Source organism: Carcharodon carcharias, chromosome 30 (assembly GCF_017639515.1).
Source record: "Carcharodon carcharias isolate sCarCar2 chromosome 30, sCarCar2.pri, whole genome shotgun sequence".
NCBI lineage: Eukaryota > Metazoa > Chordata > Chondrichthyes > Lamniformes > Lamnidae > Carcharodon > Carcharodon carcharias.
In genome coordinates, this window is record NC_054496.1 from 25935868 (window position 1) to 25950562 (window position 14695).

At 42.3% G+C, this 14695-nt stretch overlaps 1 protein-coding gene across 4 annotated transcripts in view; it reads left to right on the top strand.

Annotated features, from left to right (window-relative positions):
• LOC121271287 (cAMP-dependent protein kinase catalytic subunit alpha-like) overlaps positions 1-14695 on the top strand; it is a 157971-nt gene that overhangs the window by 124148 nt on the left and 19128 nt on the right. For all 4 annotated transcript variants that reach the window (XM_041177164.1, XM_041177163.1, XM_041177165.1 and 1 more), the window contains exons 3-4: positions 3319-3447; positions 11688-11786. In XM_041177164.1, the coding sequence (XP_041033098.1) occupies positions 3319-3447; positions 11688-11786 (228 nt within the window). The remainder of the gene's footprint in view (positions 1-3318; positions 3448-11687; positions 11787-14695) is intronic.

A 14695-nucleotide genomic window follows, 5' to 3' on the forward strand; every position in this document is an offset into this window, starting at 1 on the left:
TTGGAAAGAATAGTGGGTGGTCATGGAAAGGGTTAAGAAGGTATGGGTGGGTGGAGATACAAGAAAGTGGATCATGTCACTGATTGAGACCATGGGAGTAAAGGGGCTACAAGATATAGCAAGGTCAAATGATTCACTATGAGCAAGGGGAGAGCTTATGTGGAGAGAGATGTGAAAGAGGGCAGTGAATTCAGGTGAAAGTAAGCAAGGGAAGCTGATGGACACTAAAATCAGAGGCTAAGGAGTCACATTGCATAATGAGGGAGGACAGAGGGGTGCAATTCTTGTGAATAATTTTGGGGTGAGGATGTTAAAGAAGAGCTGATTGGATAGGCCATGTGGTGGTGGGAAGTATAGCAGTTAGATCTCAGTAAGGAGGAGGGTCATGAGCCACATTTCGATCAAAGCTACAATGTCAATACAGTTGTTAGATCATGGATGGCAAGAGCCATGTTCACAAGTGATTAGGATGATTGTGGGTTTAGGAAGTGACTGATGTGTTAGCAGAGGGATAGTGGTGGGTGAGATATGGGAAATGGGAAGGAAATTGCCGGGATTAGAGTCCGCTGGACATGCTGATCAGACAATTTTGCAGAGAGAGATGATTGGGACATTTGGGGTTGCTGCCCAAAAGGCAGCAGCATCAAGTGTCTCAGTGAGCCCTTCGGAGGATGTGAAGAGAGGAGAACTGGCCTCATTCGAGGGGAAATTCAAATCTGGGACAGCAGAAGGATATTAGGAAGAGAAGAATATTGAACAATTGGGGTTGGATTGTTGGGAAGAGGCAAAGTGGCCAAGAGGGGAACATTGAAAAGCAGATTGGCTTTCATATCTCCCCTGTTGGGTTCTTTGAGCAGAGAAAATAGGAGAGAAGTTTCTGAGGGGGGAGAGAATGCAAAGACAGAAGTCCTGGGCTTGGACCTGAATGGCATCCAAAATGTGCAACCTTATTGCCTTAGTTACATGGTAAAGATTGGTACACTCCTATTGTTAGGCATTGGTCCTCTTGCCCTTATTAGGGGAATCCCAGGAAATTTCGGAGATCTGGCACACTTCCCTATGTACCCGGGAACTGAGTATTTCCCTAGGTGCACTGGAAAGGAATATCAGTGCCTATGCATTTTTAATTTGGTACTGTACCACAGAATTGTTTCAACCCTATTTTTCCCTGATGTCTTTAAAGTAAAATTAAAAATTTTGTGCGGGCAAGAAAACAGTGAACTGAAAATAATGACCCAATGGATTGATGTGCAGCAACACTAGCTGGTATAGCAGGAGAACTACAGAATCAATTAAGGATGTAAAGTAGTAAATTAAGATTTGACTTAAAATAAAAGGGTCAAAGGACCTTAAAAAATAAAGCAAATAAAAGGCAAGAGATGAATTTTGCTCTTGCAGCATATGATATCATTAAATAAAAACAAAAAAACTGCGGATGCTGGAAATCCAAAACAAAAACAGAATTACCTGGAAAAACTCAGCAGGTCTGGCAGCATCGGCGGAGAAGAAAAGAGTTGACGTTTCGAGTTCTGTCGAAGAGTCATGAGGACTCGAAACGTCAACTCTTCTCCGCCGATGCTGCCAGACCTGCTAAGTTTTTCCAGGTAATTCTGTTTTTGTTTTGATATCATTAAACCTTTTCATTGTTACTGCCTGTAGTGATTAGCAATCTACTAAACCATCAGCACAGTTGCAATCACAAGTTTTATGAAGTGCAAGATGGTGAAAGATCAAGCTTAATTGAGAGAGCCAAACAAAACCTTGCATCATTTGTATAGATTTAGCCTGAGGCATGAATATTAACTGTAGATAACTTTTAACCTACCTTTGTATTGTGAATAGACTTTTACCAAGCTAATGTTAGACCAAAATGTTATATTTATGTTATTGTGCTCAGCAGAAAGCGCTGTGACCCAGGAGTAGCGTGACAACTTGGCTCAGTTAATAAATTAGCACTGTGACCTGAGTCGAGTGGTGGACTCAAAGCTCCTCTCCCGGACTTCAGCACAAAATCTAGGCTAACACTGCAGTACTGAGGGAGGAGTGCTGCATTGTCCAAGGTACCATCTTTCAAATAAACCAAAGCCTGGTCAGCTTGTTCAAATTTTTTAAAAATTCATTCACGGGGTGTGGTCTTCGCTGGCTTGGCCAGCATTTATTGCCCATCCCTAGTTGCCCTTGAGAAGGTTGTGGTGAGCTGCAGTCCATGTGGTGTAGGTATACCCACAGTGCTGTTAGGAAAGGAGTTCCAGGATTTTGACTCAGCGACAGTGATGGAACAGCAATATATTTTCAAGTCAGGATGGTGAGTGGCTTGGAGGGGAACTTCCAGGTGGTGGTGTTCCCATCCATCTGCAGCCCTTGTCCTTCTAGATAGCAGTAGTCGTGGGTATGGAAGGTGCTGTCTGAGGAGCCTTGGCGAGTTGCTGCAGTGCATCTTGTAGATGATACACACTGCTGCCATAGCGCTTTCAGTGGCGGGGGAGGCTGTGCGTGGTGACTATACACTGCTGCCACTATGCATCAGTGGCTGTGGAAGTGGTGCCAATCAAGCAGGCTGCTTTGTCCTGGGTGGTGTCAAGGTTCTTGAGTGTTATGAGAGCTGCACTCATCCAGGCAAATGGGAGTATTCCATCACACTCCTGACTTGTGCCTTGTAGATGGTGGACAGGCTTTGGGGAGCCAGGAGGTGAGTTACTGGGAACATAAGAATCCCATAGCGGTACTCAAAGAAGAGTAGGAACTTATCCCAGTATCCTGGCCAACATTCTTCCATCAGCTATCATCACAAAAACTGATCAACTGGTCATTTGTTGACTTTTTGTGGGATCTTGCTATATGACAACTGACTGCCACAGAGGCCTAAGTAACAATGGCACAAAGAGTCTACAGAGGGATATAGATAGGTTAAGTGAGTGGGCAAAAACTTGGCAGATGGAATATGTTGTGGGAAAATGTGAAGTTATGCACTTTGGTGCACTTAAGTGAGTAACTGAACTTCAATTGAGTTTATTGGCCATGGAGCATTTTAGAACAGCAGCAGGCACGTCATAAACGGGAGCTCTTTCTGTCTCGAGGTATAACTTACAAACCTAAAAAAGTTTGTTTCACAAATTCGCAGATTGGAGTATTCTATGGTTTCTAGCTTTTTAAGTTTGTTTCAAGCCCTGTAACATTACCAGCATTGATTCTGAATAACAAACTCTCCAAACAGCAGGTCCCATTGTGCAAGAGATCATACTTAGAACAGGAGTGTAACATGCATGCTTGACCATTGGACTTCTGAACATTCGCTGGCTGACTTTCCTTCTCTTTCAGAACACAGCATGTCTGGATGACTTTGAGAGAACAAAAACACTGGGTACAGGGTCCTTTGGCAGAGTGATGTTGGTGAAGCACAAAGTTACAAAGGAACACTATGCGATGAAGATATTGGACAAACATAAGGTGAACAGACTTAATTTATCCTGTTTCACACGCTTCTTAAGAAAATCCAAGCATCACAGCCAAAGACTAGTAGCTCAAGGAGGCAAAGAGCTTTGGGAAGTGTCAAGTTGGATGGTCACTGTGTTTACCTAGTCCCTGCTAATAATACAAACCTAAATATTCCTGTTAAGATGCAAGTATTCACTACATAGGTGCAATTCATATCCAAGATTCCATTAATAAGCTGTGGCATCTATACTGAATCATTAATCTTCTGTAAAAGTCAGGCACTATCAAAGATAGTTGTAAGACCACAAAACATAGGAGCAAAAGGCCATTCAGCCCATCGAACCTGCTCTGCCATTCAATGAGATCATGGCTGATCTGACAACCCTCAACTCCACTTTCCTGCCTTTTCCCCATAACCCTTGATTCCTTTACTGATTAAAAATATCGCTATCTCAACCTTGAATATACTTAACGACCCTGCCTCTGCAGTGAAGAATTCTACATATTCACTACCTCAGAGAGAAGAAATTCCTCCTCATCGCTGTCTTAAATGGACAACCCCTTAGTCTGAGATTATGCCCTCTAGTCCTAGACTCTCCCACAAGGGGAAACAACCTCTCAGCATCTACCCTGTCAGGCCCCTTAAGAATCTTATATATTTCAATAAAGTCACCTTTCATTCTTCTAAACTCCAATGAGTACAGGCCCAACCTACTCAACCTCTCTTCATAAGAAAATCCCTCCATACCCAGGATCAACCTAGTGAACCTTCTCTGGACTGCCTCCAATGCCAGTATATCTTCCCTTAGATAAGGGGACCAAAATAGGTATTCTAGGTGTGGTCTACCTAGTGCCCTGTATAGTTTTAGCAAGACTTCCCTATTTTTATACTCCATTCCCTTTGAAATAAAGGCCAACATTCCATTTGCCTTCCCTATTACCTGCTGAACTTGTTTGCTAGCTTTTTACGATTTATGCACGAGGACCCACAAATCCCTCTGCTGCAGCTTTCTGTAGTTCCATTAAATATTCCATTTAAGCAATATTCAGTTCCTCTATTCTTCCTGCCAAAGTGCATAACCTCACATTTTCCCACAATATATTCCGTCTGCCAAGTTTTTGCCCACTTACTTAACCTGTCTATATCCCTCTGTAGACTCCGTGTCATCCTCAGCACTTGCCTTCCCACCTATTTTTGTGTCATCCACAAACTTGGTGATAGTGCATTCACTTCCCTCATCCAAGTCATTGATATATATTGTAAATAATTGTGGCCCCAGCACTGATTCCTGTGGCACTCCACTAATTACAGGTTGCCATTCTGAAAATACCCCCCCTTATCCCAACTATTAGTTAGCCAATCCTCTATCCATGCTAATATACTACTCCCAACACCATGGGCTCTTATCTTATTAAGTAGCCTTATGTGCAGTACCTTATCGAATGCCTTTTGTAAATCCAAATATATTCCATCTACTGGTTCCCCCTTATCTATCTTGCATGTTACCTCCTCAAAAGAATTCTAATAAATTTGTTAGGCATGATTTCCCCTTCATGAAGCCAAGCTGACTCTGCTTGATTATATTATGCATTTCTAAATGGTCTGCTATTACATCCTTTAATAGACTCTAACATTTTCCCAATGACAGATGTTAAGCTCACTGGCCTATAGTTACCTGTTTTTGTCTCCCTCCCTTTTTGAATAAGGGTTTTACATTGATAGTATTCCAATTGTCTGGGACTTTTCCAGAATCTAATGGTTCTTGGAAGATTGCTACCAGTCCATCCACTATCTCTGTAGCTACTTCCTGTAATATGCTAGGACCCAACCCATCAGCTCCAGGGGATATTTTGGCCTTTAGCCTCATTAGTTTCCCTAGTGATAGTTATTGTATTTATTTCCTCCCCCAATTTTCCCCTTCATTATTTAGTATTTTTGCAATGCTATTCATGTCTTCCGCCATGAAGACTGATGCAAAGTATTTATTCAACTCCTCTGCCATTTCTTGGTTTCCCCTTTATTATTTCCCCAGCCTCATTCTCTAAGGGGCCTATGTTCACTTTGGCCTCTCTCTTCCTTTTTATATATTTAAAGAAGCTCTTACTGTCCATTTTTATATTACTTGCTAGTTTACCCTCAAAGTTTATTTTCTCCCTCTTTACTACTTTTTTGATCATCTTTTGTTGGTTTTTAAAACTTTCTCAATCCTCTGGCTTACCGCTAATCTTTGCCACGTTGTATGTTTTTTTCTTTCAATTTGATACTATCCTTAACTTCTTTGGTTAACCATGGTTAGTTTATCCCCTTCCTCGAATCCTTCTTCCTCACTAGGATATAGCTTTGTTGTGAGTCATGAACCATTTTCTTAAACAGCTGCCTTTGTTCATCAACCATCTTTTCTGCTAAACTCCTTTCCCAGTCCATTCCAGCCAACTCTGCCCTCATTCCTTTGTAATTACCCTTATTTAAGTTTAACACAGTTGTTTCCGACCCAAGTTTCTCACTCTCAAACTGAATGCTAAATTCTACCATGTTATGGTCACTGTTTCCTAGAGGATCTTTTACTCTGAAATCATTTATTAAACCTGCCTCATTACACATTACCAGGTGCAAAATAGCCTGATCCCTGCTTGGATCCACAACACATTGTTCCAGGAAACTGTCCCAAATACACTCTTTGAATTATGAATTCTTGTTTGTGGCTACCTCTGCCAATTTGATTTTCCCAATCTACATGAAAATTAAATTCACCCATAATTAATGTATTGCCTTTTTTACATGCCCTCATTATTTCCTGATTTATTCTCTGTCCTACAGTACAGCTACTATTAAGGGGCCTATAGTCCCACATTGCCCTTCTTCTTCCCCTTGTTGTTTCTTGCCTCCATCTAAATGGATTCTACATCTTCTGATCCCAGATCATTTCTTGCAATCGTACTTATTCCATTTCACACTAACAAAGCTACCCCACAACTCTTTCCTTCCTGCCTGTCCTTTTGAAAAAGTCACATACCCCTAAATATTTAGTTCCCAGCTTTGATCTCCTTGTAACCATGTCTCCATAATGGCTATAAGATCATACCCATTAACCTCCTGTTTGTGCCGTTAATTCATTTATTTTGCTCTGAATGTTACATGCATTTCAGTAAAGAGTCATTAATTTTGCCTTTTTACCATTTTTTCCCCCTTTGGCCCTATTTGCTGCTGTTTTTTTTATGTTTGTACACTCTGTCCCTTCCTGTCATACTCTGGGCATCATTACCTAAATAGCTACCCTGCAATGATGCCATATCCTTTAGCTTTGTAAGCCTACATATCCCCTCTCCAGAACCCTCCACCCCACTATGTAGTTTAAAGCCCTCTCTACAGCCCTCTACAGTTATTCAATTCAAGTGAAACCCAACCCACCAGAACAGCCCCAGGACTGGTGCCAGTGCCCCATGAATTGAAACCCATTCCGCCCACACCGATCTTTGAGCCACACATTTAACTGCTTGATTTTATTTACCCTAAGCCAGTTTTCCAGTGGCTCAGGTAGTAACCCCGAGATTACCTTGGAGGTTCAGCTTTTTAACTTAGTTCCTAACTGTCCAAATTCTTTCAGCACAACTTCCCTTCTAGTCCTATCGATGTCGTTGGTACCAACGTGGACGACATCAACTGGATCCCTCCCCTCCCACCCCAAGTTCGTCTCCAGCCCTGAGTCATATACAAGTTCCTGATATACAAGCTCTGTTGCATACAAACATGCAGTATGGAATGGAGAAATTTCAGCTGCTGGCTATACTCAATAAGACCAAGGGCCTTGGCAGAAAGAGTGCAATCGCAACAATACCAGTGGCTTTCACAGGAATGCTGCTAATCAATATACTTTTCTTAGGCATTACAATCAGTCACCGCATGCTCTTCCCACTGCACCAAGTTAAGCCACTTGCACCACACCCTCTGTGGGGTTCAATTCCAAATGATCCACATTCCTATCTGTCAGAACTGCAAACTACCAATGCAAACACAGGACAATAATCTCAGCATTCAGGTGATTCTTATGATTACACCATGACCTACAGCTCATTCACAAGTATCGAATTATTGTACAAGTGCAATGGGAGTTACTGGGTTAGAGATTCCCATCTAGCTCAATATTGATTGTCCATTGTCATCTTGTGTTGCCTGTGTATTAACCAGGATTATTACATTACCAAAGTGTTATGCAACAAAGGCCATGATAGTCATGTCCCACTATTAAGTTGTGTTATTAGTGAGGGGACTTGTGAGAAATAGAAGATAATTTTGAGCTTGATGAATACACATTAGTTTCCTCTCTCATGTTGCCCTGGGCGATGACTCATGTTTTCTCATATTTTCTTCCCCACCTCAAAGCCCCTTTGTTATCAGACCACTTATTAAGCCTTGTCTGAACTTAGTGTTAAGCACCCTGACCAACTTTGTATGATTGTAGAGAGCATGGTAGATTCAGTTCCCAATGCATTCCTTGTCTTGCTGTAAAATAAATCACCACTGTTGACTGAGTGCATACATAAGGGCAGGAAGACAGAGAAACAAATAGCCAGAAGTTGGAGTGAGGAGGGCAACAGTGGAATATTCAGGTGATAGGATCTGTCAGGCTAAAAAGGGGAATCTCTGAGGCATGGCAGAAGAATGTTGAAGTCCCAAGAGGGGACTGATAGACAAGGAATGGAGCTGCAAGGAAAAATATTAGACTGGACTGAGTCTGATCAGTTAACTGTTATTTTAGGGTTCTATGTGAACAACTTCTTATCACCAGCTATGGGCTTTTCATGGGCATTGAGTGTTTTACATTCAAAAGTTATTTAAACAGCAGAGTTCTGCTTCCTACTGCAAAAATCATGAACAGGAGAGATCCAGCTTTAAGCCACAAGGCAGTAATTCAGTGCACACCTTATTCAAATGATGTGTACAACGGAGGAATCTTCAACACAGGTAGGATAGGAATGTGATCATTTGGGATCGAGCCCCACAGCAGGTATTATGCCAGTGGCTTAACTTGGTGCAGTGGGCAGTGAGCAATTGTAGTACCCAAGAAAAGAATATTGATTAACAGTATTTCTGTGCAAACCATTGGTATTATTGCTCTTTCTACTAAGGCCCCTGGTCTGATTGAGTATAGCCAGACAGGTTGTGAAATTGCCCCATTTCATACTGCATGTTTGTGTACAAATGGAGGAAAAAGCACCAACAAAAGGACCCATAGACTAGAACATCTATTCTCACCAACGCACATCACACCACATTTTGACCTCAGTCGTGAAGCAACAGATTTGGGTGTTCACCTCATATAGTCACAGAGACCTTTTGTGTGCTTGTCAGTAGGAATTTCCATGAATTCAGCATCTGTTAAAATGCAGAGTCCTCTAGAGGGGGTCTATGGTGTCTGTAAACAGGGCAAGTAATGGCGAGACCCTTCAATCAAATTGATACTTAGATACACAGACTAAAAAAAGAAGTAAAAATCATGTACAGGAAGTAACATTTGATGGGATTAAGGCAGAGCGAGATAGAAAAACAAAACAGAAAATGTAAAAAAAAAGTTTACTTTTAATTATTTTAAATCATGCAACATTAATTTTCTTCTGAGGGAGTGAGTCTCTACATAACATTAATTTTTCAGGGCCAGGGAGGTTGTTCAGAATTAGTTACTACTTATGCCAATTTAAAATTCACTTGCTCTTAAATGCACCGGCCTTAACTTTTTCAGTCATCTTCCAGGGAGAACTAATGGAGAACCCGAAGTACTCACCAATTCAGTGATTTCAATGCTGAATCTATCCTTTGGTGGACCAAGGTATCTGACAGCAACATCTGGATTTCCGTGTTTAACTGAGCATGTGTGGACACAAAACTTTGCTGTCAGATTTACCCTGTAATAACGGCAAGCGCTGATAGTCTGAATATTATTATTACAGCAAAATTCCTGCCATTGTATCCAAGACCCAAGCCGGCAACACGTTGTATGTACCTACATACTGCAAGTATACTCATACACACTGCATGTATACGTAAATGGATACACATGCACGCACACGTATACGCATGAATTACCCTGCATATGCAGCTATACCTTCTTAGAATCATACCTTTCAAAACTTTATTTTTCTTTTAAAATATGGAAAGACGTTGCATTATCTGGACACTTGGATGCTGGCCTGGAGTTTTTTTTTAAAAAGTCATAAATTCACCTTGGAGCTGTCAACAAGCATGCCTTTTCTAAGAAATCACCGGACCAGCATGGTACTTGATGGAGAAGAGTTATTTATTTGTTTTGAACTGCAATCACTTTAATTGATGAGGGGAAAACTGATAAAGGCAATGGCTAGTGATTTACTGGAAATCACATGACAGAGACAAGTATAAGTAATAAGCCGAGAAGGAAGGCTGCCCTAACTGGCTCTCTTGTTGCCTTGCCTGAAATTCTGTGTGTGGTTATCAACCTGCAGCCTGAGAATCCTCATCTGAATATAACTTGTCTGTATATGGAAACCTGCAAAGCTGTGACAAGAATTGAAAAATTGATCCAGCTCTAAATTCTCCTCTGTTCCAAAGCTCCATTGGTGAGAACCTCTAAACATCTACTGGAACCACGAGGGAGCTCTAGGTCGACAACTGAGAATTCTATCCTTTATTTTATAAAGCCTATCCTCCAGAGCCCATCTCTACAGGAATCCTATCTGTTTGTCCTTTGTGTGTATGTGTGTGTGTGTGTTGGGGTATTTTTAAAGGCATACATTGTTATACTTCCAGAGTACAATTGTTTGTTAACCAGTTTACAGTTTGTTTAAAAAAAGTTTGGTTTTATAATAAATCGATCACCCTGAGTTTATTGAAAGAAGCCTGGTTAAAGCCTCTTTTGTTCTGCACAATGTAGTGAAGGTAAACAATTTGGCCATTTTGGTGAGTAAATTGAACTTTTAAACTAATGTTGCAACCTGTGGAGTAGTGGGGCTAGATTAACTATACGTTCTTCCCATGCTGGTGGTAACAACATGAACATACTGCATATACCCATGCATGCGTACAATTTAACCACGTGCACGCACGCACACACACACACACATACACGCTTTTATCCCAGAAAGAAAGACTTACACTTAAATTGCACCTTTCACAACCAATGGATATTTCAAAGTGTCTTGCAGCCAACGAAGTACTTCTGAGGTGTACTTACTGTTGAAAAACAGGAGACCCAGCAACCAATTTGCACACACCAATATTTTTTATGATGTTGATTGAGGGATAAACATTGGCCAAGGTACTAGGGATAACGCCCCTTGTTGTCTTCAAAATAGTGCCTTTCGATCTTCTACATTCACCGAGGGCAGACAGGACCCCAATTTAGCATCTCATTGGAAATATGGCAACTTTGAGAGTGCAGCAGTCCCTTAGTGCCACAGCTGACACATCTACCCATGTTATACAAAACCCAAGCCGGCAGGACACTGCATGTATGCGCGCACATGTGTACACACGCACATCATCCAACAGCCAAACTAGCACAGACACAGATCTCATTTTCATAGAATGGTAACAACACAGGAGGCCATTCTGCCTGTTGTATCTGTACTAGCTTTCTGCAAGAGTAACTCACCTAGTCCCACTCCCCTGCTTTTTCCCCATAGCCCTGCATTTTTTTCTCTTCAGATAATTGTCTGATTTTCTTTCAAATGCTTTGATTGAATCTGCCTCCACCACATTCTCAGGCAGTGGATTCCAGAGCCTAACCATTTGCTGGGTAAAAAACAGTTTGTCTTCCACTTTCTTTTGCGTTGACCGCAGTAGGAGAGCAGAAGAGGTAGTTGTTTCAATAACCCCTCTGTGAGAAAGAAAGGCACTTATCAGACATCCAGGATGTAAGAGGCTGTGTATTTGGAGTACACGAGTTCAGCAACGCTTGATGTGGCAGGAGTTCAGTGTTCAACAGAATCAGAATAAATTAAGTTCACAAAATAAATTGACCTGCCAAATTCATGGACCTTATAGTACAAATATAAGGCTTTGGCCATTTGTAGCTACCCCCCATTTTATCTCTCTCTCTCTCTCTCTCTCTCCCTCCCCCCGCCCCGTTCTTGGTTGGCTCTTGACTGATGACTAATGAAGTGTAACGAATTTATGGGAGAAACACGTTTTCTTTCATTAACTTGATACATCAATCTAGATGTGATAAGAATAATTGTGGTTTTAGCTGATACAGTGCTTGCATTTCTTTCCTGCGCAGGTGGTAAAGCTGAAACAGATCGAGCACACACTCAATGAAAAAAAGATTCTTCAGGCTGTCAGGTTCCCTTTTTTGGTGCGGCTAGTATTCTCATTCAAGGTGAGTGTGTTCGTTGCTGCACGTGAGATTACCTTGCATTCCTAGTTCTTATGTCATTTACGAAGTTTAAAAGCATGTGCAGGGGAGCAGAATAAACTCTTCCAGCAAACAGAACAGAAGAATTCCTGTTTCCTTCTGTAATTCTTGTTCATCCTTTGAGGTGAAGGTGATCACGTTCTGCAGTGTTTGATAGGGTTCTGGTGTGTATATGGGTGACAGCTAAGGCCAGTCTGTGCCCAGAAGGTTCTACTGTAAATAGGGAGCAGATACTGCAGATGATTGAGATTTGGATGAGTTGCTGGCTCAGAATTTCCTCTGCTTGCTTGCTTCTCTCTCTTTCTGATATACTTTTGCTTTTGACGGAGGCCGCACTGTTTCTTATTTGGTTGCGCCAGGTGCAGTGATCCTGGGTGAGCTTCTCCCAGGACAGGGAGGAGATTGCTGGGGCCTTGACAGAAATCTTTGTATCCTCACTAGCTACAGGTGAGGTCCCAGAGAAGTGGAGAATGGCCAATGTTGTTCCATTGTTTAAGAAGGGTAGCAGGGATAAACCAGAAAATTACAGGTCGTCAGTGGTAGGGAAATTATTGGAGAAGATTCTTTGTGACAGGATTTACTACCATTTGGAAGCAAATGGGCGTATTAGTGAGAGGCAGCATGGTTTTGTGAAGGAGAGGTCGTGTTTCACTAACTTGATTGAGTTTTTTGAGGAAGTGACAAAGATGATTGACGATGGAAAAGCAGTGGATTTTATATACATGGATTTCAGTAAGGCCTTTGACAAGGTCCCTCATGGCAGACTGGTATAGAAGGTAAAGTCGCACGGGATCAGAGGTGAGCTGGCAAGATGGATACAGAATTGGCTTGGTCATAGAAGACAGAGGGTAGCAGAAGAAGAGTGCTTTTCTGAATGGAGAGCTGTGACTAGTGGTGTTCCACAGGGATCAATGCTGGGACCTTTGCTGTTTGTAGTATACGTAATTGATTTGGAGGAAAATGTAACTGGGCTAATTAGTAAGTTTGCAGGCGACACTAAGGTTGGAGGAGTTGCAGATAGTGAAGAGGATTGTCAAAGGATACTACGGGATATAGATTGGTTGGAGACTTGGGTGGAGAAATGGCAGATGGAGTTTAATCTGGACAAATGCGAGATAATGCATTTTGGAAGGTCTAATACAGGCAGGAATTATACAGCAAATGGCAGAACCCTTAAGTGCAATGACGGGCAGAGGGATCAGAGGGTGTACAGGTCCACAGGTCACTGAAAGTGGTAACACAGGTGGATAAGGTAGTCAGGAAGGCATATGGCATGCTTGCGTTCATCGGCAGGGATATTGAGTATAAAAGCTGGGAAGTCATGCTGCAGCTGTATAGAACCTTAGTTAGGCCACACTTGGAATATTGCATGCAATTCTGTTCGCCACATTACCAGAAGGATATGGAGGCATTGGAGAGGGTGCAGAGGAGGTTTACCCCAGGATGTTGCCTGGTCTGGAGGTTATTAGCTATGAGAAGAGGTTGGAGAAACTCAGATTGTTCTCACTAGAGCAACGGAGATTGAGGGGCGACTTGACAGAAGTTTACAAAATTGAGTGGCATGGACAGAGTAGATAGTCAGAAGCTTTTTCTCAGGGTGGAAGAGTCAATTACTTGGGGACATAGATTTAAGGTGAGAGGACAAAACTATAAAGGTGATGTGCGGGGCAATTTTTTTACTCAGAGGGTAGTAAGTGTCTGGAATTCGCTGCCAGAGGAGGTGGTGGAAGCAGGTACGATAGCGGTGTTTAAGAGGCAGCTTGGCAAATACATGAGTAGGATGGGAATAGAGGGATGCGGACACCGGAAGTGCAAAATGTTTTAGTTTGACAGGCAATATGATCGGTGCAGGCTTGGAGGGCTGAAGGGCCTGGTCATGCGCTGTACTTTTCTTTGTTCTTTGACTCAAAGTTGATATCAAAACTCCTAAGTGAAGCCTTTAGAGTGTCCTTGTAGCGCTTCCTTCAACTGCTGTGACCACAACCCAGACTCAAGCTCTCCATGGAAGATTCGCTTTGGTAAGCGAGTGACAGGGATTCTGACTACATGACCAGCCCAACTTGGGGTGAATGTTTGGTACGCCAGCTCGGGTGAACACCTCAGTGTCTGGCACTTGGTCCTGCCACCTGATCTTCAGAAGCTTCCGAAGTCAGCTCAGGGTAAAGTGGTTGAGCTTCTTGACATGACACTGGTATACAGTTCAAGTCTCAAAGGTATTGAGCAGACTGGGAAGGACTGTTACTCTATAGGCTTTTGGTTTGGTAGGCAGACTTACTCCTCTTCATTCCAAGACTTGATGTTCAAAGTCTGCCGAAGGCTACATTTCCTTTGGCAATTCTTGCCTGTGTCTCACTCTCAATATAGACAGCTTGAGAGAGAGAGTGCTGTCGAGATAAGTGAACTTATCCACTCCTGACTGGTTCATAGACTGAAACCTTGGATTCGAAATAGGGCTTTCCTGGAGCAGGCTGGCACATTACTTCAGTTTTCTTTGTGCTGACCGTAAGGCCAAAGTTGCATGCATTGGAGAGCAAGTCTGTGCCACCTTGCATGTCCAGCTCTGGGCTGGCAGCTAGTGCACAGTCATTGGCAAACAGGAAATCATGAATTAAGTCCTTGGAGATCTTGGTCCTTGACTGTGTTCGTCTCAGATTGAGCAGCTTTCCATCTATACAATACCTGATCTCAATGTCAGGATCATCACCGTAGAAGGCATCGGAGAACATGGTGAAGAAAAGTTTGTTGAAGAGGGTTGGAGCCAGCACACAGCCCTGTTTAACTCCATTAGTGACTGGGAATGGGTCAAAAGACTCAGCCAGGACACGTGTGAGCATGCCTTCATGGAACTGTCAGACTATTTAATGAATTTCTCA